Below are 25324 nucleotides of genomic sequence, written 5' to 3'. Positions count from 1 at the left end.
ATTTTCCAGGAATCAAGAAGATTGTTGAACAACAAATGATTTCTGGACTACTACATGACATGTAGCTCACCATAAATTGATTGTTTACATAAATAATACAGATCGCAAACCATGATAATCAATTTTACTCACAAATCCTCGGGTCACATAGCAAGAAGAAATGAGAAATGAGAGCCAAAGTAACCCCTGTAGTTTGTACACAAGGCAAGACTTTCAACATGAACGTTATAAAAATTCAAGCATTCAACAATTTAGACCAAGTTTAATTGGCTACACCAATAAAACATGCAACAATAATCCAAACACAAATGATCCACAGACTCGAATTTATTAGATTATGAAACTTGCAAATTTAATACTAATGACGAGCAAGCAAAATCCACGAACCCCAATGTAAGTTAGGGAAATCCATTGACCAATAAACTGAAATCCAACACTCACTTCAAAGATCAAGCTGCTAAATAGGGAGATGACCCACATATATTCAAAACAAATAGATAAACGACCCATAACTTGAGTGCATAACATAGGGGGAAGAGATTTGGGTTCTGGGAAAAAGTTCCAGCGTTCTCGATTCAGAAGAAATAACATTTCAAACAGATCCAAATTTCTTTTCTAAAAGACCCCAGATCTAGATTTCAATCAAGCATCACAAAGCTTTGGCAGGTAAAATGTGCAAGAAATAATCGAATAGGGGAAATTAAGAGAATAAAACTTCAGTGTATTATAGCAAAATTCGAATTACAGAATATAACAGGTTCGATGGTTAAAGAAGAGAGGAAAGAATTTGAACCATAGACATCGTATTGTAGTATAATGCTCTATCTTACGGTAAGAAAACGGATAGTTAATATGAAATTTTGCACAAAAGAAGGAAAAAAAACTGCATCTTATTTCGTCTACGCCAATTTTCAATATTTAATGCCTTTACTGATATACCAGAGCGAAGGCGATTCCATACCCTCATCTACTCAAATCACGTGCGAGCAGCCACAGGCACGGCGGCGGCGGCAGCGGTGGAAGCTGCGCTGCTGAAGAATGAAAGGAAACCGGTGGATACATTTTCTTGTTCATCTAGGAAGAGATCTTCAGGAACCCTAAACGCGCCGTGGGCACAAACCAGAGCTACACCGACCATAAGAGCCGAAACGAGGACGGATCCAACGCTCGTAAGGAATACGACGAACACGCTGAGAACAACCAGGAGAATTAGGGTTTCGCTATCCTTGAATGTGCGACCAAATAGAACAAGGGGCTGATCTGAGGGACGGAAGAGGTAGAGGAATAGCCAGGAGGATAAAAGACCGGCCAGAAGGATCAGAGAAAACGGATGAGAAACGAGAGAAAAGCCGAGGATCAGAGCAATGACAGCGAGATAATTGACGCGAAAATAAGAGTAATTCTTGCGAATTCGAAGGGTGGCTTCGGAGAAGGATTCGGGCTTAGAAAATGCCGTCCGATCTGCAAGTTCGGCCCATGGTCTTCGCTGGGAGAGACCGTGACGGAGATATTCGGATAGGTGATTAATGAAAGCGCGAAAGGCGGGGGTGGTGACAGGGCCTTGAGATTGAACAGAACCACCAGAAGTGGGGGCGGGGACGACGGTGGATTGAGGATTGGAGATGGGAAGTATGGCCGGAGAGGAGGAAGACATGGTCGGTTGATGTTGAAGGAAAGGAGATCGAAGGAGAGAGAAACGGAGGTTTGAAGGAAGAATGGTAATGGTGTAAATGAGTCAAAAGAGGAAGGGATGAATGAATGAATATTAAGAAATGGGGGAGAAGGAAACTGACGACGAAACAACAACACAACACCTCTCCTACCGATAAATAGTCGAGAAAAACGCGGATGGGTTAAGCTTCTATTCCCTGCGGTCGCTCCTTCTTTGTCGACGCTGGTCTCTCTCTTTCTCATCCTGACCGTCCATTCAACTTTCTTTTGATCCGTCAACCAACCGTAGTGATACATCTTTCTTGTGGGTCAATCGATTAAATATTGATCGCTAAATTATACCTTTGCAATTTGAAAGATTATCTATCTTACTTTTCTTTTTCTTTTTTGCAAATACAATAAATTTTTCAAGAAATAAACTATTTATCAATTTAAACTTTCGTTGAAATAACCTTTAAACAATTAAATCCTACGAATAAATAATTAAAAAAAGTCAAATGAAACGATTGATTCAAAATCCAATAGTGTTTCATTGTTGTTAAGTATTTTAATTAGTTGATATATGTACACTTAGTCATGCCTCAATCCCGTGGTTTGCAATATTTTGCTGCTTTCTTTATTGACAAGTCATTTTATTTTGCCTTAATCTAAAAGCAAGGCTTGTGCAATTAACTGCATTGTATATTATATGTTACCATTCGTGAACTCACATGTGACACGTGGCAGAGTTAACATTTACACTTGTACAAATGATTTCGCGAGCAACAGAGAAACTTCGGGATTTTAGTAAATTAAGCATTTTACAATTATTTGTATTTGGGCCATATACTGACTCATTAGTAGTGCGCTGTGTCATACTGCCTAATCCCGTGTGGCAGAAGCATTTTTGTATTTCAATGTTTTGTGTATATGTATATTAGTAGAAACTAGAAAGCTAACTATACATACCCACTATACATAGTCTTAGTTTTCCCATGCTTATTACAAAATTTTACCCCTTTCACACCTTTGAATACCTCTGAATGTTTCATTTTTTCTAACAAAGAGAAGAAGAAAAAACTCATGTACTTTGACCTTTGCATCTGACGGGGAACTTGGATTTGATAGTAAGAAGGTGATTGCATACCATAGTTGTAGCTATTTCATCTCCCGTTTTGGACAAATCATACTCATAGGAGTCCACCAAAAATATTTAATTGCAACTACATTGCTTCGGAAGGATCTCTCAAGCTTTGGGGTTTACGCATACTTGCTGCAAAACAGTAAACGCACATTGGATTATATGATTTGGGGTTTAATCCAGAGGAAACTCCGTGCTCATCGACTCCAAGTAATTTAAATTCAAATATGAACAAAGATGGGGCAAAAAAAAAAATTAAGTCGTTTTAAAACAAGGTTAGGAAGCCAAATTCTTAATGCCTCAATTTGATAAGTATTTGCATTTTTTTAAAAAAAAAAAAATTAGAAATATTGTCCTTATTTCTTTAAACATGGAGTGGTAATTAAGTTTTCTAAGGTCACTTTTTTAGTTTTCAAAAATTGATTTAGATTTAAAAAAAAAAAATTACAAATTCGTTGATAGCGTGATGTGTGTATTGGAAAGGTTTATGCCCACCATTTACCATTCAAAAGGAAACACCATTGCAGCTATGGATTTTACCAACATACCAACCGCACGTGCAGATGAGCATCTCACGCTCAAAGAACGATAGCCGATTGGAAACACCTTTTCTTTAGAACCTTCGATGTCTTTTCCTGCCATCCGTACCCTTCTTTATAAGTCTCAACCTGGCAAAATCACGATATGAATATAATAACCGTAAACCCTTGAGTTTAGTCATATAATATATTGTGTTTGTAAAAATATGGAAGTATAACACAACAGTGAAAAGTACATTGTTGTTTCATATATATATATATACAGATAAATAGATGAAATTAAAATTCAGGCCTCATGGTAAGCAGAGCAATGTGCTTTGAAGTATAAGACTATATCATCAAGAGAAGAGATATGGTAGATCATTAGCTTACCGTGTCTAGAATTTTGTCATCTACTAATACACCTCCAATTATGTATATAGATTCGTTGATAACTCCAGCTGCTGCATATCCTCGCATCCTTTTCATGGGTTCCCCAATGATCCATGATTCCATACGTGGGTCGTATACTTCAACACTCGAAACCATTGAACGTCCATCGAATCCCCCAAGAGCGTAACTATGAAGTACAGAACAACATTCGATAGAAGTTTGCTGAATACTCCACATGGGTATGAAAACTTATAAACTGTGCTTCCTTATGTACATTCCCAATTGATGAAAGGAATTATAACACAAACTGACTCATTATAACCCATAAGGTCATCCATTAACCATAACGAAGAAATGGCTTACAGTTTATCGTTCAAAGTCACCAATGAATGACATCCTCGCTTTTCATTCATACTAGCAATTTGAGTCCATGAATGCTCTCGGATGTCAAATCTTTCAGCAGATCTGAGAAGGCAGAAATTGGGAAACCACGAAAACTACTTTTAAATCTTTCAAGCCAACTAAACTTTTAGCATGCAGGATGTAACAAATGAGATCGGTATATATAAAAGAAGAAGTCATGGTATCTTACTTCAAATAGTCACTACCATCAAACCCCCCAGTTGCATAAAGTACGCCATTGAGCTCCACTGCACCAACAGCAAATCGCTGAAGAAAAATCAAGATTTGTCAATAAACAAAATGCTCATGAAAAATTAGCCAAATCACACTTTTTACATTCGTTGGCATCTATGTCCAAGGATCAATACAAACATAGCAATACCCTAACCCGACCATTCATCCAAAAAAGAAAACTCCAACCAAATTTGTTCACCATAACTCATAATCATAGAGGTGGACAACTTCAAATTAAACATGAAAAACATGTCAAAACCATCATTTACCCTTTGTAGCATTGACCTTGTCCGAATCCATCGTCCAAGATATAAGTCAAGCATTTCAACATCTGACAAGGACTCAATACCATTTCCGCCACCAATGGCAAATAATTTGTCACCAATGTTAACTCCTCCGAGGCTTCCCTTCTCTAAATTTAAGGAAGGGGACAATGTCCACTGATCGGTCTCTAGGTTATAGGATTCAACTTCGAGAACAAAGAAAATAAATGAGAAATTATCTGATTACACAAACAAAGAAATCCAAGAAAATTAGTAAGAGCTAATACCAGTGTTATACCATACACAACCATTACCACCACCCAAAACATAAAGCTGACTATTCAACCAAGCAACAGAAGCATATCCACGTACAGATCTCATTGCCCTGAGAGATTTGATCATATCCCTGGAAGGATCATATAATTCCAAAGTCGACAAGTGTGATGCACCATCATATCCTCCAATAAGGAAAATGGATTCACGAGGATCCAAACATGAGTTTTCAATTTGTTCCTCCTCCACAACCCTCTTTGCCTCTAGTGCATTTGAGTTTTGCAACGTAAAAAAACTCTTCAACTCCATGATTTCACCTTCTGCAACCAACTGCCATAAGAAGAAGAAAATTTTCATATGAATCGTAATAATATAAGTTAGCAAGGGTTGTTGGTTCCCCTAAGCCATTATCATCTCTGGAAGAAGGAACATAAACAACAGGCATCTGAACATAGAGAATCAACTAGTTACAAAGATAGATTTACCTAAAGGGCTTCCTGCACGTCTGACAAAATAGTTTTAAAAATTAGGTCTATAGCACAAACTTATTTACTTTAGCAAAAATGACAAAAAAACAAGTCCAACTCATGTGATACACTACATATACATACTCGATACTCTACTAATATACACTTATACACTACTAATATCCACTTGGGCAAAATGCACGTACTTTTGGTCCCTCAAGTTTGGAGTTGATGTCTATTTGGCCCCTAACGTTTAAAAACATACACTTTAGTCCCCTAGGTTTACAAAATGATTCTAAATGGTCCCTAACATAACTTTCAGCTAATGGAATGTTGACTGTACCGTTGAGTGTTGACGTGGACTGAATGACAAGGCTAGTTCATTTAATTACATGACAAAAATCTATTTAATTCGTTAGAAGATGTAATAAAATTCTAATATTTTAGAAACAAAATAATAAGCAAAATTAAAATTATTTACCATATATTGGAAAAATCTAAACTAGATTTTCTCCAACCACTTTTGTCTTTGGAGACTTCTTCAAATCGAATTTTTACGGTAAACACATACAGAAAATAATTCTTCAACCGCTTTTCTTTTCTTTTTTTGGGATTTTTTTAAACACACCATGTAGATTTTTTTTTTTTTTTGAACTTTTCCTTTTTTTATCACTTCCACATATCCACTTGGCAACTTGATGGGGATGCCAGCGCAAACTCCGGTGCCATATCTTTACAATCACACTCCGACACGATGGCAGCACTACCTGAGTTGGGCGATACTTGAAAAATAGCACCATGAGAATAGTTGGATTGCTTCAATTCTTGATCATTGCTAAGTTGAGAAGTAACAAATTTTTCCATTGCTCTCCAATCGGTCACATGATCCACGGTGTCCTTGACGCCGTAAAGCGGAGTGGCGCCAGTGTCTTGATCGTAGGCGTAAGGGAGCAGAGAGTTGGTAGCAAAAGATGTGGGTATTTTTGGACTTTGGAGTTGAGGGAGTTGGAGGAAAGTGGGGCGTGAAGTGCAACTCGAGCTCTTGCTTGCAAGGATAAGCTGGGTGGTGAAAAATTTGGGTGGTTGGAGAATCAATACAATGCATGTCTTTTATCTTTATCATTCTCGTCTCTTTACTCTACATGTGTCTGTCTATGCATTATAATTAATTTGAGTTTTTGCTTTACATCCTTGAAAGGTTTCATTATTTATGAATATTAGCACGTTTAGTCCAAGCTTAATCCAAACGCTTGATTCTATTTGAAAGAAAGAATCAAGCAATGGTAGTCAACTACTCAAGAGAGTAAGTGGCGAAGACTGCACTAAACGCACAAAGGATTTTGGAAACTAAATTTATTTTGGTATTCTACTCCTTCATCACTTGTATCCAGAAAGACGAACAAGTGTAGTTTTTAGGTGCCGAGATTGCTTGATTTAATTAAAAAATGGCTAAATTATCTATATCGTATCAAAGCGTATCTTATAACTCAGCTCGCATACAAAACAAAGGCTTTCATACATTATTCTTTTTAGCAAGTTCGTGCATTCCATGTTCTTCCATTCCATTCCCTCTTCTATTGAGGCACTTAGTGTAAATAATATAATTTACTTTATGCGACTGTGAGTATAAAATAATGTACAGAAACAAACTGCATGAAATTGACTTAGGCGTTATAACTAGGTTTGATAAGAAATTCACTGTGATCGACCCTTGCTTACCTAGGAAACCTCTCGCTTTGCTTACAGTTAGACAAGCGAGAGGAAAACTTGTACTCAACGTAGAATATCATTAGAAGTAGCAACACATAGGCATAGTTAGCATTTTTTAGCGCATGGCCATGTCTTATCGTCTAGATAAAGTCGCATACTTAGAACACCAATGATAAATCTACGAATTAAGTCAAGGTAGGATGCATCTTGTATTGTAACCAAACCATGTTGTCCTATCCACCAACCATTATCCCCACCAAAATTTAGATTAAATTAAAATAACATGAACACATTGGATTCTCGAATATGAACCAAATTCCAGAGATGTAGAAGGAAGGGGATAAGTTTATAGTAGTGAACTTTTGAATGCAAGGCATTAAAAATTACCAGTTTTTCCTCCAATAAAACTATTTTCTCAGTTTGTTCTGCTTTAGATTCCCTTAGCTCGTGTATCTCTTGAACCAACTACAAGCAGAGAGATGAACATGAAATATTAAAACACATGAAAAGCCGTGATCCAGAAAGATATGCACATAAAAATAGACAGTTTATATGAAATACCATCACTACCTTGGCAATTAGAGACGGAAATTCAGTCGAAGAGCCAAAGTCCTCCACACTGCTCTCTTTGGACTTAATTGGTTCAACATAACGATCACTATTCTCTAAATTTTTGTCCTTATTTAAGGCAGTATGATCTGTATCACTCGTTAAAGGCAACATTGGACTTTCGTGATGATTTCTAGCCAATTCTTGTAGTTTATGCAATAGTCGGTTCTTCTCCTCTTCATTGACCTCATTTTCATCACAGTGAACTTCAAATGCACTATTTCCTGCATCTAACGAAGAAGTAACATCTATAGTGTCCGCTACTTGACTTGCCAGGTCCCATTGCACGTCCATATTTTGTGGTTTAATCTTTTCACTTCCCTCCCTCGTTTCCAAGGAGGGGAGGACTGTACAGAAAGGTCTGTGGTTCGTTGTAGATGGTCGTACACTGGGAGCCATTGCTTGAGATGCTAATAAGGAAATCAACTTATTTGTCTGAGCATGGTCAAGCTCAAACCAGAAATGATTGAGTCCATAATAGTTGTCAGTAATTATAGGTTTGAATTGATTTTCTAACAAAGGTTGGCACTGCCTCCGAACCATAATTTGAACCTAATAAAAAAATAGATACCAAAAGAAACAGAGCATTAGTTTTGGTGATAACCATTGTGTTTGTTAAAGCCATGTGAATTAAGAGAAATAATAAAGGCATGGAATTTTCTGGTAAAACCTGAGCTGGATAAGGTGTTCTCTCTGAACCATCAGCAGTCCACCCATATGTGTTAATATTCATCTGACCTGAACTAGCCGCCTCAAAGATGCCATGCAATTTTCTCTCACTATAGTTGAATAGAAACAAAGGCAAACCAGGATCAATGTTCATCACATATGAAAAGTGTTGAGAAGGCAAACCTGCATAAATGGAGAATAAAGATGTTAGCGTTCAGAGGACAAAAAGTTGAAATGAAACACGAGGATAATCTAGAGTGAAGAGGGAAGGAAAACTGTAAGAACAACAAAGTGCTGGATATCACTATTTGATTTCCAATTCCAACAAAATAAATGACATTCTCTAAGCTACCAAAACGGTGAAGGGTAAATATAAACCTAGTAATGTTAGTATAGACAAGAAAGAAAAGAGAAAAAACAAAGAAGGAAAAAATCTTGATTGAGTGGTGGATACAAACCAAAAAGCTGTTTGGAAAGACATTCCTTTATGGTGCTGTTCGTGCATCCAAATATTACGCCTCCAAGGTGACACTTGCTCAAATTTCTACACGATGCATCAGCATTAAATCGAGCGGCAGGTCCAGGTTTGAACTTTAGAGCCTTCTTTCTTGTATTCATTCTTTCATATGGAGAACTGAAAAAAAATCTAGTCCAATTCATAAACGAAAAAAAAATATACTCAACATAGTAACAAAAGACACATGTCATCCCACACAACAAACTCATCCAATGGGAACCCCAACATAATTTATTTGTCTGAGAGGTAAACTACATTTAGTCCACATAATTTATTTGCTGCTTACTTATGGCTCTACAAAACTGCACTATTTGGGGGAACAGAAGGTATAGAAGCAAACGTTGGAAAAGTGTAAAAACTGAGAAGTAAAAATGATGATAACAAAATATTGTCAAAATGATAAGGTGAGAAAGAAGGTAGAATCAAACACTCAATTGCTTAAAGGACTATTTATGAGTAAAACAAAAGGAACAGATGAAGCTACATCGAGTACAAGTTAGCAATATAAAATTAATTCAAAATGACAAAATGCATAAGGAACGGTATGATTACAAAAGAAAGAAGTAGGAACCAAAAAATTAATGGTGTAGATAACAATTACAATGTAAATTCTCAACACAGTAGAAATATAAAATTAGTGACCAAAAAATTACAGCTGAAACTACATCAATCACAGTGTAAATTCTAAGCGTGGACGAAAGAAACAAGTAGTAACCAAAAAACTAATGGTGTGGATAACGAGACTTACAAAACCTCGTTTCTTAAGTTTAATCCATGGCAGTATCATTACAAAAGGAACAGCATATAAAATTATACAGCGCTGTAGAGAAAAAAACCATCATATCGTTCGACAAATTAGCGTTTATTCAAAGTACAACTTGTTTCAGAATAAAATAGTTAAATTACCGAAATTATATAACTCATATGAACAGGTCCCTCATCCAAAAGAGCATTTCATAAACACGTACAATCAATACTTCGCCAATTATTCTTCTCATCTTAAATGCAACAACTCCCGAGCATTACTCGGATAACCAGATTTTGGAACAAGAATCAATATAAGAATACGCACTTCGATTTGAATTTGATCATCACCAGTTATATTGAATACTAACTTCTAAGAGACTATAAACCAGAAAAATCTATAGTCGCTACAAGTATAAAACAGTAACAATGTGGAATCATTTTGAATCCAAAACCAAAGAATCATACGAGATTCTCACAATCTAAACACTTACCTTCCTCCGCAGGTGACCGATTAAAATGAAGGCCTCACCGTTGGAAGAAACGAAGTTTATGAAGGCGATGGATTGAGATAGAGGTATCAATATCTGGTAACTCCTCCCGGAGATGTTTCAGGATAATGAAGTTCGCTTTCACTCTCTCGCGAACTCTGTGAAGTCGCGAGAGAGAGAAGAGGAGCAGAGGAGAGTATGGATTAATGCGTGAAATCTCAAAAAGAGAGCGCGAAATGAGGCGTCACGGAGAGGCTCTCAGTTCCCAGTTCCCAATTCCCACTTCTCACTTCCCTCGCAGTGAGGTAGTGAAGAAACGTAGAGGTTGATTAAGTGTTTCGCGCTTATAGTACGGAGCAAGAAGAATGCTACGTGTTGCAATATGTTTCGTTGATTTGCACAACTTTGGTAATCCAACGGTCTGGATCAAAAACATTGAAAGCAATGAAGAAAATAAAAGAGTCCAAGGCTGAAAGAAAATTGGAAGTATTTTTGTACTTTCAGTTTCTTTGATGCCCACATTGTACATTCTATAAATGGAAAACTATGGGCAGCAAACATTTTAGGAATGTTACACAACTGCCATTAAATTATTGATTATTGAGGGTAATAGTGGGAGTGATTTGTAGGTGTGAGGAAAGATTTAGAAGTAACGGACAGTTGCAAAAATGACAAAATAAGTTATAATAATTACGTCTATAGCACACGCATTTTATTATTTGCGAAAATGGCAAAAACGAAATTCAGCTCATACATCAATAGGTAAAACATCACAAATGCTCTCGTTACTAACATACATGTTTGATACACTTTATACACGTCTGATACACATAATTCACTCATTGATACTTCTTGCTATATCCGATACATTTGATTGATACACTTGATGCATCTGATACTTTTTAATACACTCGATACCTTTTAATACACACCTTAAATATTACTAATATATGTTTGATACACCTAATACACTGCAAATACATTTAGTATTATTCACTCATACAATTGATTGATTAAATGCACTTTATATGCTTGAAGTCCTACTTATACACTTGATATACTATTGATATACATTTGTAAACTTAATTCATATACTTGATAATGATTCACTTTACTGATATGTTTTAAAAATATATTGTTGGTATACTTGATAATGATACACTGAGTTACATAATTTATATACTTAATAATACTTTAATGGACTCCATAAAATTTGAAAAAACAAAAGTCACGTAGTAAGTATATTAACCAACTAATACATACAATATAAATATTCACAACACTAATATACGAAACTGAAATAAAAGTAAAACAAAAAAAATAATATAAAAAACAAAACAAGATCATTTGAAATATGATACAACTCAAAATACACGTCGAAGAAAGTAAAAAGAAAATCACAATTGAAATTAAATTACTTCGATCAACAATCATTGTTTTATATTTCATATTGCATTTACTGTAGTTTTGATGTTTTAAAATTAAGATTAAAACAAAAAAAACAAATAATTTTTCTATAATAAGAATAAACAAATAATTATAGCCTTAAAAAGTGGGAGAATAAATAAATAATGATAATAACATTAAAAATAGGAAGATAAATAGGTTATTGAATTATAGTTTATGAATAATAACAAATTTAATATGGAGAAGTGAGAATTTTGTAATATTTGCAAAATTATAAAACAATTTGCTATAATTGTTATATTTTATTATCAAAATGTTATCCTATGCAATTTATTTAGAACTAATCTCGAACGAAGGTTGTCAAGTCGTGTTGTGATTGATATGAATTAAGTATGAATAACTAAGTTTGTGTTAGAGCGTGCCTATTATTTGTCTACAAAATAAAGGTAAAAATGTAAATGGGTAATAAATTTCAAACGTGATTTTCACTGTTTATTTATTAATCAATTTAAACAATACTAGATGGAGTCAAACTCTCATCCATCTTTTTTGCCTTGTTATTTTATAATAGTATTCACTATTGGTGTTGATGTGCATATTTCATTTGTACGACAATAGTCGATAGAGATTTTTAGATTGGTGATTTGTTTAAAATGTACATGGTAGTTTTACATCGATGTGTTAGTTTGTAAACAATAGAAGCTCTATTCGGTAATCGGTTTGTTCTTAAAATTAAACCTACAAACACTTTTCATACATATAAGATCGTTTCTAATGATCTAAACATATTAAATATATTAAAAAGAAATTATCGTTTACATCTAATTATTTATGCCAAAAAAACAACGGTAGCTAAGAAAAACAACACACATTACACCATAAATTCCCCCACCCCAAGACTAAAATCTCTTAATTTTTTTATTTTTATAATTGATATGATTTTTTATTAGAATGTTTGATTACTAGTCAAATGATATAAACTTGTTAATTAGATTAGGTTGATTCTCAAAATACTCTATTGCAAAAAAGAAAGAAATTCTTGCAAAAAAGAAAGAAATTCTTGCAAAAAAAAAAAGCAGTAAAAATAATTATAATAATAGAATAATTGTCAGTACATTTTCTAAATTCTCATATTCGTCTGCAATAGACAAAAAAGATGGGATTTGTTATTTTTAAAAAAATATTTTTGTCACCCGACGAATTTTTTTTAAAAAAAATTAAAATTTTAAAATAGTTTATCAATGTAGGAAAATGAATTAAAGTATTATATATATAATAATAAATGGAGATAAATAATTTTGGAATTATTTGAAACAAAAAATAAATGAAAAAAGAATTTTGATTTAAAAAGAAAAAGAAAAAGAAAAGGAAAAGGAAAAGAAAAGTAGCGGGGCGGCCGTGGACAGGAATTTGATAATTAAAACGACGGCGTTGCAGTAGATCCGAAAACCAAACCCCACCGTCCCACTTCTTCGGTCGTCGGTATATCCTTCTTAATTTTCAAAATCTCCCAAACGCTCGACCTTTTTTTTTTATTTTCTTTTTTCTCTTTTTTTCTGGGTTTCTTATTCTTTATTTTATAAAAGAAAACCCAGCAAGAGGACAACGATTTTCGTACCAGGAAGAAGGAAGGTAAGAAAAACTTCTTCCGTTCTCAATTTCTTATACTAATCCCTTCATACACGACTTCACTTCTCTCAATTTCTTCTCCCTTTTTTTATGAGATTCATTTCCCTTCTTTTAAGTTTTAACCAAATATAGCGTTTCCGGCGCTTCAGAATCTCCCCATATCATAAGGTCAAGGTTTCGGTTCCAGTAATCGAAGCCGTTCAAGTTGTAATACATGGAGATTAGCGGAGCAACAGAGGCCTTGAATCGCGTTCCTTTATCAGAGGTTGTTTCTGATTGCGTCAAAAGATGGTTCAAGGACACTTTGAAGGAAGCCAAAGCTGGCGATATCAACATGCAGGTCTTGGTGGGTCAAATGTATTATAGCGGTTATGGGGTTCCTCGAGATGCTCAGAAGGTCAATTTCTTCCCCCATCAATTTATTTAGATCCCATTGCTTTATCAATTCCTCCAAAAATCATGCCTAATTTACTTCACTTCTCGAAAATCTTCCGCTTATGTAGATGTTTTTGGGTATTATTGGTCAACCGTGTGTATCGTATGTACTGTAAAAGTCTGTTATGTTTCGGCTAAAAATAGTTCTCAGTTTTCTCCGTGGTTTTTGGTTCTTTATAATTTCTAGATTTTTTTTTTGTGAATTTGAGGATGTCTTAAGATCATCAATTGTTCGAGAGTTGGGTTAATGGATTTTTTATAGTTTGTTTACTATTGATTTTAGGGAAGAATTTGGATGACAAAAGCATCAAGAAGTCGATCGTCCGTCTGGAAAGTTAGTGATAAACATCCAGGTTGATTGTTACAATATAAATCTCTTATTTGTTAATGTCTTTTCCTTATCTTATCCATCCTCCTTGAACATCTCTTGCTAATTTCATAAGCTCACATTGATTACAATAGGCTATAATGCCAGTGATTCAGATTCAGATGAATTGACTCGTGATTCTTAACTACACCAGTGTTGCTGATTTCTCTATGTCATGTCAAAACAACCACTGGTATCTCCTCCACAACATGTCTTTTTAGCAATTTAACTTGTTATTCTTTGTCTTTATGTGTGGCATCAATTATTCTTTCTTGCACACGTGAAAATGCACTAATAAAAATGATAAAGTTGGCAATATATGACATTTTTGCTCACTGAACAAGTGCTTCGGGATTCAGCTCGAGTGATTAAAGTTTTACAACTATGCTACTATGTGTTTGTGTCATATATAAACACTCGGTGCTTCCTTCTAAACCCTTGGACGCGCCAATCATAATGTTTAGCTTTTTTTCCCTAGATTAGTTATTGTTCCAACCTCCTTGGATGATTTTGGGTGAGGGGATCTTAGATGATTATGCGAATATTAAGTTCATCAAAGTTAATAGTTGTAGGTCATAAACTCTGGCAGCAAAGGATCTTCTACCCTAGAGCCTTAGAGGTTATGTGTGCCGTTCAAGATGCTAAACATCCTTTGGGCAGTGATTGTGTTATACAATTCGTGCTGAGGATCCTAAAGGATGAATAGGATACCCGAATCATAATTTTTAGCTTTGCTTCCCTATATCCAGTTATTGTTCCAACCTCCTTGGGTGATGTTGAGGGAGGGTATCTTAGATGATCATGAATATTAAGTTCATTGAAGTTGATAATTGTTGGTCATAAACTCTGACGACAAAAGGATCTTCTATCCTAGAGCCTTAGAGGTTACGTGTCAGTTGTTTATTGTTCAAGATGCTAAACATCCTTTGGGCATTGATCATGTTATGCAATTTGTGCCGAAGATCCTAAAGGATGTGGATAGGGCACACCAATCTTAACTTTTAGCTTTTCTTTCCTATATCCTGTTATTATTCCGACCTCCTTGGATGATTTTGGGGGAGGGATCTTAGATGATTATGAATATTAAGTTCATTGGAGTTAATTGTTGTAGGTCACAAACTCCGATGACAAAAGGATCTTCTACCTTATTACGTGTCACTTCTTTGTTGTTCAATATGCTAAACATCCTTTGGGTGTTGATCGTGTTATGCAATTTGTGCTGACGATCCTAAAGAATGATTGTTTTATTCTCTAAATACGTTTTCATGTCTTTTTACCAATCCATCTGCTGTTCCTAAGACAACTTAGCCGCATGGTGAAAACATTGCTATGATTTAATATGTTGCAGTCCTTCAAATTCACTTATTACAGATTGTAATTTTCTCTTCATATGAATGTGCAATTAGTTGAAACTGTGCTATGGTTGATTCGAAGGATTATAATGTTCACATGATATAAGGATTTCAATATTGCATGGTGGATATTGGAATCAGTTGACTTTAATAATTATGTCTACTCATATTAAGTTATAGATCTTAGGTATTTGTTTCTATACTTCGGCTGGTTAATTGATGATATCTGTTATTTTTTAATATTGTATGAGTACAAATAAAACATGCTGATTGATTGTTAACATTAGTTGTTCCATGAGATTAGTCGAGGTGTGTGAACTAGCCCAGACAATCCCATATTTATAAAAAATAAAATTGTTGATATTGATGTTGAACTCTTCTATTTATGGATTTAATGGTGGATATTTTAATTCTGGGTCGATTCTGTGGTTGAAAATGACCTTGCTTGCCCTGTTCTCCTCGAATTGCTTTGCTCAAATAACACTTTTGATCGGGTTTTTATCTCTTGATTTTGTAGGATGTGGTTTTCACTGTGGAAACTCTTCTTGGTCAGCTATCTTTGTAGCTCTACGCATAGTTGCTTCCTGATTGTTGGATTTGAAGGATGTAATATGCTTTGATTTTACCTTTACTCTTCAAGCAATTTATCACACTTTCATGTGGTCTAATTACCTAAATCTTCTATTCATTTTTCATTTTCTGTTTAGGTTACCACTTTTTATTGTCTGCAGGAGATTTTCTTTTGATTTTTGCATACATGTCCAAATTTTGAACTTTTTTAGTTGCTATCTCAAATTCTCCTATTAAGCACAGCCTTAAGTCTTTCCAACTATGCTTCTACCTGTCTTCCCTTTTTCCTTCTTGCTACCGTGTAACACCTTTCTTTTATTGTCATTTTCCTTTTCTAGAGAGACAAGATTAGATTAATCACTATATATATGTATATTGCATTTAATTCAAGTTAAAAGAAATGGGAAATGCATTTATTTATTGTTTTGTTTCTGATTGATTTTAGAAATAAAAGTTGAGAGTCGTGGAAAATTTAACCCACACTACCATACAATGCTTTGGCTCCACCTCTGGAAAATAATTGAATTTGAGATGTGAAGGTGACATCGTCAACTATAAACCAAAGTCTTTTTTTTTTTAAGTACACGTTTTTAGGATAAGAGGTTATGCTAATTATCATCATCGTTGCTAAGATTTATCAGTAATTTATTAAGTGACAGTAAATCAGTGATATTCTAGAATAAGGGTTGATTAATATATAAGTTAATGGTAATAGGTTATAGATTAATATTATAATTGATCATTACTTAACTAAATAATATACATGTCTCGACTAATTAATTAAAGAGATTTAGAAGTTTAATTGTACTTAAAATCTTAAATAAATGAAATACAAATAACATTATCTCAAGAAGAAAAATAATAAACGAAGTGCTTCTACAATTTATTGTTATTTAAAAAAAAAAAAAAAAAACCCCAACTTTCCTTGAAAATAAAGGCTGAGGGGTGCGTTGATGTTTGGGAAATTTCCGTAAAGGATTGAAGAAAGAGAGATTATTTAAGGGGATGTATTTAAAATTTTAAATTATATATCAGTAGGTGTTTTGTAGCTGTAAGATTCACTGAAAGCGACACGGTTCTTGATGACCATTCTCACCAGTCCAACTTCTCCCGTCTTCTCCAAGGCATTAGAGATCAAGAATTACCTCTCCAATGGCCTCAACTTCTTCAACCAGCTCAAGCATATCCATGCCCGCCTTCTCCGCCTTCACCTCGACCAAGATAACTACCTTCTCAACCTGATTCTTTGTTGTGCCTTAGATTTTGGTTCCACAAATTACTCTAAACTCGTATTTTCTCAAGTTAAAGAGCCCAACATTTTCCTCTGGAATACCATGATCCGTGGCTTGGTTTCCAAGGATTGTTTCGATGACGCTATCCATCTTTATGGGTCGATGCGTGGAGGGGGATTCTTACCCAACAATTTCACAATCCCTTTTGTTTTGAAAGCTTGTGCTAGGAAATTGGATGTTCGATTGGGATTGAAGATTCACTCCCTCTTGGTGAAAGCAGGTTATGATCATGATGTGTTTGTGAAGACCAGTTTGCTTTCTCTCTATGTTAAGTGTGATAATTTTGACGATGCACTCAAGGTGTTTGATGATATTCCTGACAAAAATGTGGTCTCTTGGACTGCTATAATCACTGGATATATAAGCTCTGGCCACTTTAGAGAAGCTATTGGTGCATTTAAAAAACTACTTGAAATGGGATTAAAGCCCGACAGCTTCTCTCTAGTCAAGGTCCTGGCTGCCTGTGCTAGGCTTGGTGATTGTACAAGTGGCGAGTGGATTGATAGATATATAAGTGATAGTGGTATGGGGAGGAATGTTTTTGTGGCTACTTCTTTGTTGGATATGTATGTCAAGTGTGGAAACTTGGAGCGAGCAAATCTTATCTTTAGTGCCATGCCAGAGAAAGATATTGTTTCTTGGAGTACAATGATTCAAGGCTATGCATTCAATGGATTGCCTCAACAAGCGCTAGATCTTTTCTTTCAAATGCAGTCTGAGAATTTGAAGCCTGATTGTTATACGATGGTTGGTGTTCTGTCTGCTTGTGCAACATTGGGAGCTTTAGATTTAGGCATCTGGGCTAGCAGCCTGATGGATAGAAATGAGTTCTTGTCAAATCCCGTCCTCGGTACAGCTTTGATTGACATGTACTCCAAATGTGGTAGCGTCACTCAAGCTTGGGAAATCTTCACAGCGATGAAAAGGAAAGACCGTGTAGTTTGGAATGCCATGATGGTGGGTCTCTCCATGAACGGGCATGCCAAAGCTGTATTTTCATTGTTCAGTCTTGTGGAGAAACATGGAATTCGGCCTGATGAAAACACCTTTATTGGCCTGCTCTGTGGGTGCACTCATGGCGGTTTTGTCAATGAGGGGCGTCAATTTTTCAATAACATGAAGCGAGTATTCTCATTAACCCCTTCCATCGAGCATTACGGATGTATGGTGGATTTGCTTGGGCGTGCAGGGTTATTAAATGAGGCTCATCAGTTGATAAACAACATGCCAATGAAGCCTAATGCGGTTGTTTGGGGTGCATTGTTGGGTGGATGTAAATTGCACAAAGATACCCACTTGGCTGAGCAAGTACTGAAAAAGCTTATTGAATTAGAGCCATGGAACTCAGGAAACTATGTTCAGTTATCAAATATTTACTCTGGAAATCATCGATGGGAGGAAGCCGAAAAGATACGGTCAACAATGAAGGAACAGCAGATTCAGAAGATCCGTGCCTGCAGTTGGATTGAGATAGATGGAATTGTTCACGAGTTTCTGGTAGGTGACAAATCACATTGGTTATCGGAGAAAATATATGCAAAACTTGATGAATTAGGTAGAGAATTGAAAGCAGTTGGTCATGTACCAACTACAGAGTTTGTTCTTTTCGACATAGAAGAGGAGGAGAAGGAACATTTCCTTGGTTACCACAGTGAGAAGCTAGCTGTGGCTTTTGGTTTGATAGCCTCTCCTCCAAATCATGTTATTCGCGTTGTTAAAAACCTTCGCGTATGTGGTGATTGCCACGATGCCATAAAGCTCATTTCTAAGATCACTAAAAGAGAGATTATCATAAGGGATACCAATCGGTTCCATACATTTATTGACGGCTCTTGTTCTTGTAGAGACTATTGGTGAAAATTTTCACCTTAAATTAATTCATATGCAATTTTGTAGAGTTTGGAGGATCTATTTAGTCATCGTAGTATATCTTATTTTCCTCCTCCTTGTTCAAATTTTTGATACCAACATTGATAGTAATAAAAAGTTACTTTAACACAATCAATTCAATCCCAAACGGTTTGTTTTATTGGTGCAACCTTAAATTATTCTGCAAGCTATATATTTTTGAAAACTTTGTTTACAACAAATTAAATTAAATTGTACGGTACAACAATCATACTATTATTATTATTTTAGAAAAGGGTTTGAATTGGCTCTTGGGAGACCAAAACCAACGGTGTGGAAGTTGGAAGGAAGAAGAAGCGAACGGTCATAACGACCTCTTCTAATTCCAACCGTACAGTACACCTTATGAGTTAAATTAAAATATTGAGTTTATAAAGTTTGAAGAAGAAAAATGAAAAATTGAAATGAATGAAAATAATATTATAAATGGGTGAGTATAGTCTAGGTGTTATCCGTACTAATTTCTCTTTGGCAAAAATGATTACGTAGCTGACCATTGACTTTGTACATTTGGAAATTAAAAAAATAAAACAACACAATCATGGTGGCTTCTTCACTACCACATCAATTGGAAACCATCCAAATCCATATCCAAAAAGAATTACAATTAAGATTATATTTCTTTTGGGTTTAATTAATAGGGTGTTTGTTTGAGCTATGTGAAAAAACTGTATTAATGGTTTCAATTGATTAGCCATGACATAAGATTCTTGCATTTTGAATTATTATTAATTAATCATAATATTAATATTAGACAATGTATTGAGATAAGTTGAAAATATAAAACAATTGAATAGAACCGAGATCACATGGCTTCAAAAAAAAATTATTCCTACAAAATTTGCAATGTCTCATAAAAAGAAAAAAGAAGAAGAAGATGAGATTGCAAGAAATGTACAACAAGAAAAGTAGTTTAATTAATTAACCAATTTGAATCGAATGGTTAAGAGATTATTAGTGATATTAATTTAAAAAAGAATGACAAAGACATGAATAGTATTTGTAATAAAAAGAAGAAATTAGGGGTTACATTAAAATATTGGTAGAGGAAGAAAAAAATAGAAAAGGCAAAAAGAATGAATAGAGAGATAGGGAGGTTGGGGCCGGGAGGTGCAGTTGGTGCCTTCACCAGGTCTGGCGTTGGAATAAAATCTAGAAATCCCCATCTATCTCCACACCACATCTCCTTTTACACTTCCATCTCCTTTCAAAATCTTCATTCATTGACGCACATTGAAATCAGTTAAGTTACATTTGCAAAAATTTATTATACTATTATAAACAAGATTTTTTTATAAAAACGTTTGTTGATAGTGTAATTAATGAATTAATAAACATTTACTAGTTTTCAAAACGTGTTTATTATTTATGTTTTGTTGATACTTTCTTATATTATTTTGCATGTAGAAAATTAGGAGTATAAGAATTTAGTGAAATGGAAAATGATAAAGTGACATGAAAGTAGGAATTACTTTAGAATTTATTCTGTTTAGAATGACACCTGTTTCAGCTTAATCTAACATTTATATATATACATTTTGTAAAAAAAGAAAAAAAAAAGAGAATATTAATTATATATATTTATTTAATTTTAAGAGAGAGAGAATGGGAAATGGTGGGGGCCCAAATGTTAGCCCACTTTTGACGCTTTCATCTCTCACCGTTCTTATCTGAGTAAGGTCGGTACTATGGCTGCCCACAGCACCACCAACTACAATAAGTACGGCCATTTTTCCCTTTCCCTTTCCCTTTCATTTTGACTCATCCATTTTCTCTCCTTCTCCCCTTCCCCCACCCTAAAACTCCTCCTTTTTTTTTTTCTTTTCTTTATTCTCTCTCTCATATTCTTATATAATATCAAACTCAAACCCTTTTCTTTTTTTTTTTTTTTTTGTTAGGTCTGCCGTTTCTTCGATCGTACAGGTTGTATGCACTTTGAAATTGAATCCCTCCTTCCTCGCATACTCCTCCACTGGATGACTCCTCCTGATTACGACGTCTTCTTTCCCAAATTACATTATTAACCCCACCTTCTTTTTTCTTCTACTTTCCACTCAGTCCTTCCTGTCCTTTTTCTCCGGTACGGACCTCCTTCTCCTTTTAAATTACCAACATACCCTCCTCCATTTTTATTCTTATTACTATTATTTTTCATAAATTGATTACTCTAGAAATCTCTATTTCTCTCCTACTTACACCCGAGAAATTTAGATATTATTTATTGTTATTATTATTATATTAAAAATGGGAGTAGTAATATTTATAAAATTAGCGTATCATCGACGTTGTGAGGGTAGTAACGTAATTAGGAATCTTTCTCTTCCTTAATCCCATGGGTATTGGACGTTGGTATCCCGAAACCTTGTAATCAGTATTTTCCGTTAACAGTTAATCGCTCCATCTGAGGAAGTAGTTGGTCTCGTTCTTCCCGGTTCCTAACATTCCGATTTTCTAGCCAACGCCTCAGATTCAACCAGTTCTTCACAGACTTCTCGCTTTCTTTTTCCTTCTCCATTTTTTTTGTTTTATAATATGGGTTTTTCTTTTCTTTAGAGTTTAGACGCAAAAATATTTCCTTCTTCTCAAGCCATGAAGAGGCAGAAATTCATTGAACACACAAACCCTTTTGATCTGATTTCTGATGAAATCATTTTTTCCATCCTCGACTTACTCACCTCTAATCCAATTGATCTCAAATCCTTCTCCTTAACCTGCAAGTCATTCTACTATGTCGAAGCAAAGCACCGCAAAATCCTCAAACCTCTTCGTTCTGAGCATCTTCCTTCTGTGCTTCAACGTTATACGCAATTAACCCATCTTGATTTTTCCCTCTCCCCTCGCGTCACCGATGCCTCCTTGGTCATCATTTCTAAGGCCTGCAACTCTAAGCTTCGTTCTCTAGACCTTTCCAGGTCTAAATTCTTTTCGGCTACTGGGTTGTTGAGTTTGGCTACGAATTGTACAAATTTGGTGGAAATCGACTTGTCCAACGCAACGGAGCTTAGAGATGCCGCGGCGGTGGCTTTAGCTAAAGCCAAAAATCTTGAGAAGCTGTGGTTGGGGAGGTGTAAATTGATAACGGATATGGGGATTGGGTGTATTGCAGTTGGATGCACCAAATTGAGATTCATTAGCTTAAAGTGGTGTATGAGTATTGGAGATTTGGGGGTCGGTTTGATCGCTGTTAAGTGTGAACAAATTCGTGGTTTGGATCTCTCCTATATGCAGGTAGTTTGCTTTGTCTTGGCATTGAATGGGTTTTTCTTTCATATATATATATTTATTTTTAATTATGGAGTGAGAGAATATATACATTTTTCAGCGTAATATCCAGTTCATGAATTAGCTTTGTGTTGATTGTTATTGAATTCCTGGCTTTTGGGGCTTCAGTTGTTACTTGTGGCTGAGTTTTATGCTCAACGAGTGTTTAACTTTTCGTTAGGTATATGAACATTGGTGCTCCTTTCTTTTTTTCCTTGTCAGATCACAGAAAAATGTTTACCATCCATATTAAAGCTCAAGTATCTTGAAGATTTGGTGTTAGAGGGATGCTTTGGCATAGATGATGACTGCCTTGGTGTTATTAGATATGGATGCAAGTCCTTAAAGGTAAATTTTAATGAACTTAGGCAGTTATTCTTTTAGTTGTGCTCCCTATTGGCTCATATAACCATTGGCCTTGTTTGAGAGACTCTGGCTTAGTAGCTCATTTATAAAATTAAAAGTTGTTGCTAGAACCTGATAATGTTCCAGGTTTTTGTGCATCACTTGAAAGCATATTATGACATTGGCATACATTTCAATTTCCACAGAAACTTGATGTATCGAGTTGTCCGAATATTAGTCCTACTGGGCTATCTTCCCTGACCCGCGCTACAACATCTTTACAGCAGCTTACATTAGCGTATGGCTCTCCTGTAAGTCCTTCAACTTAATCTCTATGTTTTAACTTTAGATCCTCTTTGTATTTCCTTGTTTATTAAGTAATATTGTTTTCTGTTGATGGTTTAGGTGACTCTTGCTCTGGCTAATAGTTTAAAGAACTTATCCATGTTACAATCAGTCAAATTGGATGGCTGTGTTGTTACTTATGATGGACTTGAAGCCATAGGAAATTGCTGTGCATCACTGAGTGACCTGAGCTTAAGCAAATGTGTTGGTGTGACTGATGAAGGTCTCATCTCCATCCTGAAGAAACACAAAGATTTGAAGAAGCTTGACATAACTTGTTGTCGCAAGATAACTGATGTTTCTATTTCAAATCTTACCAACTCTTGTACCAGCCTAACTTCTCTAAAAATGGAGTCTTGCTCCTTAGTAAGCAGAGAAGGATTTATCCTGATTGGACGAGGATGTCATTTGCTTGAGGAGCTTGATTTAACTGACAACGAAATCGATAATGAAGGTCCTTAAGATTCTTCTTATTGGCTATGAATCTCCTTGTATTGTGGACTGCATTTGGTGGCATACTTATCATCAATATCTAATCTATGCAGGTTTGAGATCATTATCTAGGTGTTCAAAGCTCTCCATCTTAAAGCTTGGAATTTGTCTGAATCTTAATGACGAGGGACTTGGCCATATCGGCACGTGCTGCTCCAAGCTTTTGGAGCTAGATTTATACAGGTTTATGACTTCTCATGATTTTTTCTTCTCTGTATTTAAGGGACTTGGACCTGGACTGACTTTATGTTTTTGTCTTCTTTTTTCCTCATCAGGTGTGCAGGAATTACTGATTCTGGCCTTTTGGCAATCATCCATGGTTGCCCTGATCTTGAAATGATAAATATAGCATATTGTCGGGACATCACCGACAAGTCATTTTCATCTCTTCGTAAGTGCTCAAGGCTAAAGACAATAGAAGCTCGTGGATGCCCACTTATAACATCTTTTGGCTTAGCTGAAGCTGTGGCAGGATGCAAGTTACTGAGGCGACTAGACTTAAAAAAGTGTTGCAATGTTGATGATGCTGGCATGATCCCTCTTGCTCATTTCTCTCAAAACCTCAGACAGGTGATCATTGCTCTCTTTTAACTGTTTCCCAAAGTAGAACAGGTAGAAAAGCATATAATTAACTTCTTTAATTTCTCAACAGATAAATTTGTCTTATAGCTCGGTTACTGATCTGGGACTTCTGTCTCTCGCCAGCCTTGGCTGCCTTCAGCATTTGACTGTATTGCATACAAACAGATTAACTCCAAGTGGAGTTGCAGCTGCCTTGTTGGCAAATAGTTCTCTAACAAAAGTGAAGCTTCATGCACTGTTTCAAGCTCTGCTACCCGAACGTCTTCTTAAGCACTTGGAAGTCCGGGGATGCACATTCGAGTGGAGAGAGAAAATATTTCAGGTACTTGTTAATGCATTCTGATTTCTATATAATCACGTATCAACCTTAGGAATTTTGTGCTCGACAAGAATAAAAGTTTTGAACTCGAATCAATGTTAGGCTATTAAAATTGTCCTTTTTTCTTCTTTTGTTGAATATAAAAGGATTGGAGCCTGAATCAATGTTTAGGGGATATTTAACAATCTTATGCCCTACTATGGGATCCTAAGTAGCTTTTTACATGATCGGCAGGCTGAGTTGGACCCTAAGTGCTGGAAAATGCAATTGGAAGATGAGATGCAAATTGTCTTCTAGAATGAAGCTAACCTACCTGATATGTATGAAGATTTTGTGGATGCCTCTGTTTTTGGTGAATTCAACATTTTCAGTGGCTCTTCTCCAAATGGGATGCTTTTCTCTCTCCTAGTTTGAAGCTTAGACTAAGAGTGAAGATGTGTTAATACTGTTTCATTTTGCAAAGTTTGAAAATGAGGGAACATGGGGCCAAGCAAATTCCAAAACTGGATGGACCCACTGAAAAAACAACTCTGTAAAAGCAGTGGGCTATTATGTAAGGCCCAAAAGAAAATTGGATCAACAGAGTCCATAAACTTAGTACCTCTTTTCCTCCCTAAAGAAATGTCTGACTGTTCTAATTTCTTAAATGGAGATGTAATGCTGAAGCAGCTCTCGAAATTGAAATGAAGACTTCTGTCGTTGTCACTCCTTTCTTGCTTAATTATATTACTAATCATATTCAAAACTAGAGCTTAAAATAAATATTTCATGTACTATTTATCATTATTCATCACAAAAGGGGAAAAGATATAAATATATATATATATATATCAGAAAGAGAGAGAGAGAGATGAACATATTCGATAAGATGCGTTGTTCGAGTGCTGTCCACGTATACAGAAATGAGCCACGTGGCGTGATCTGAGGAACATAAAGATA

The 25324-nt window shown here is 35.4% G+C and overlaps 5 protein-coding genes across 8 annotated transcripts; 3 read left to right on the top strand and 2 right to left on the bottom strand.

Annotated features, from left to right (window-relative positions):
* Positions 1-700: 700 nt before the first annotated feature.
* On the bottom strand, positions 701-1823 carry LOC101206597 (PRA1 family protein B4). The gene has a single exon (XM_004137647.3). The coding sequence runs from the start codon at positions 1652-1654 to the stop codon at positions 977-979; it is 678 nt and encodes a 225-aa protein (XP_004137695.1). The 5' UTR covers positions 1655-1823; the 3' UTR covers positions 701-976.
* A 601-nt stretch (positions 1824-2424) lies between these two features.
* On the bottom strand, positions 2425-10391 carry LOC101215663 (kelch-like protein 5). Of its 3 annotated transcripts, none has more exons than XR_004215357.1 (12): positions 10085-10391; positions 8788-8975; positions 8331-8512; positions 7622-8212; positions 7439-7516; positions 4889-5204; positions 4608-4807; positions 4295-4371; positions 4066-4167; positions 3703-3889; positions 3294-3459; positions 2425-2923 (listed from the first exon to the last, which is right to left on the bottom strand). XR_004215357.1 is itself a non-coding variant. In XM_011653544.2 (12 exons), exons 2-11 carry the CDS (start codon positions 8945-8947, stop codon positions 3370-3372), a joined length of 1983 nt encoding a protein of 660 aa, XP_011651846.1. In that variant the 5' UTR covers positions 8948-8963; positions 10085-10391; the 3' UTR covers positions 2425-2923; positions 3340-3369. The 3 variants fall into 3 exon arrangements, 1 of the variants encoding a protein (XP_011651846.1); XR_969067.2 differs by having other exon boundaries at positions 8788-8963; XM_011653544.2 differs by having other exon boundaries at positions 3340-3459; positions 8788-8963.
* A 2548-nt stretch (positions 10392-12939) lies between these two features.
* On the top strand, positions 12940-16103 carry LOC101206121. Its single transcript, XM_011653543.2, has 5 exons — positions 12940-13120; positions 13267-13514; positions 13836-13905; positions 14015-14112; positions 15789-16103. Exons 2-4 carry the CDS (start codon positions 13332-13334, stop codon positions 14062-14064), a joined length of 303 nt encoding a protein of 100 aa, XP_011651845.1. The 5' UTR covers positions 12940-13120; positions 13267-13331; the 3' UTR covers positions 14065-14112; positions 15789-16103.
* Positions 16104-16254: 151 nt separating this feature from the next.
* Positions 16255-19150, top strand: LOC101215429 (putative pentatricopeptide repeat-containing protein At3g08820). Its single transcript, XM_004137846.3, has one exon. It carries the CDS (start codon positions 16924-16926, stop codon positions 18988-18990), a length of 2067 nt encoding a protein of 688 aa, XP_004137894.1. The 5' UTR covers positions 16255-16923; the 3' UTR covers positions 18991-19150.
* A 1981-nt stretch (positions 19151-21131) lies between these two features.
* On the top strand, positions 21132-25093 carry LOC101205885 (F-box/LRR-repeat protein 3). Of its 2 annotated transcripts, none has more exons than XR_004215408.1 (8): positions 21132-22269; positions 22525-22650; positions 22854-22958; positions 23053-23446; positions 23538-23667; positions 23760-24054; positions 24190-24388; positions 24620-25093. XR_004215408.1 is itself a non-coding variant. In XM_004137644.3 (8 exons), the coding sequence occupies exons 1-8, from the start codon at positions 21631-21633 to the stop codon at positions 24680-24682; spliced, it is 2004 nt and encodes a 667-aa protein (XP_004137692.1). In that variant the 5' UTR covers positions 21135-21630; the 3' UTR covers positions 24683-25093. The 2 variants fall into 2 exon arrangements, 1 of the variants encoding a protein (XP_004137692.1); XM_004137644.3 differs by having other exon boundaries at positions 21135-22269; positions 24137-24388.
* The last annotated feature ends 231 nt before the right edge of the window (positions 25094-25324 follow it).

Source organism: Cucumis sativus, chromosome 3, assembly GCF_000004075.3.
Source record: "Cucumis sativus cultivar 9930 chromosome 3, Cucumber_9930_V3, whole genome shotgun sequence".
Classification (NCBI taxonomy): domain Eukaryota; kingdom Viridiplantae; phylum Streptophyta; class Magnoliopsida; order Cucurbitales; family Cucurbitaceae; genus Cucumis; species Cucumis sativus.
Note: the sequence above shows the minus strand (reverse complement) of the source record. Positions and strands in the feature narration are given on the sequence as shown.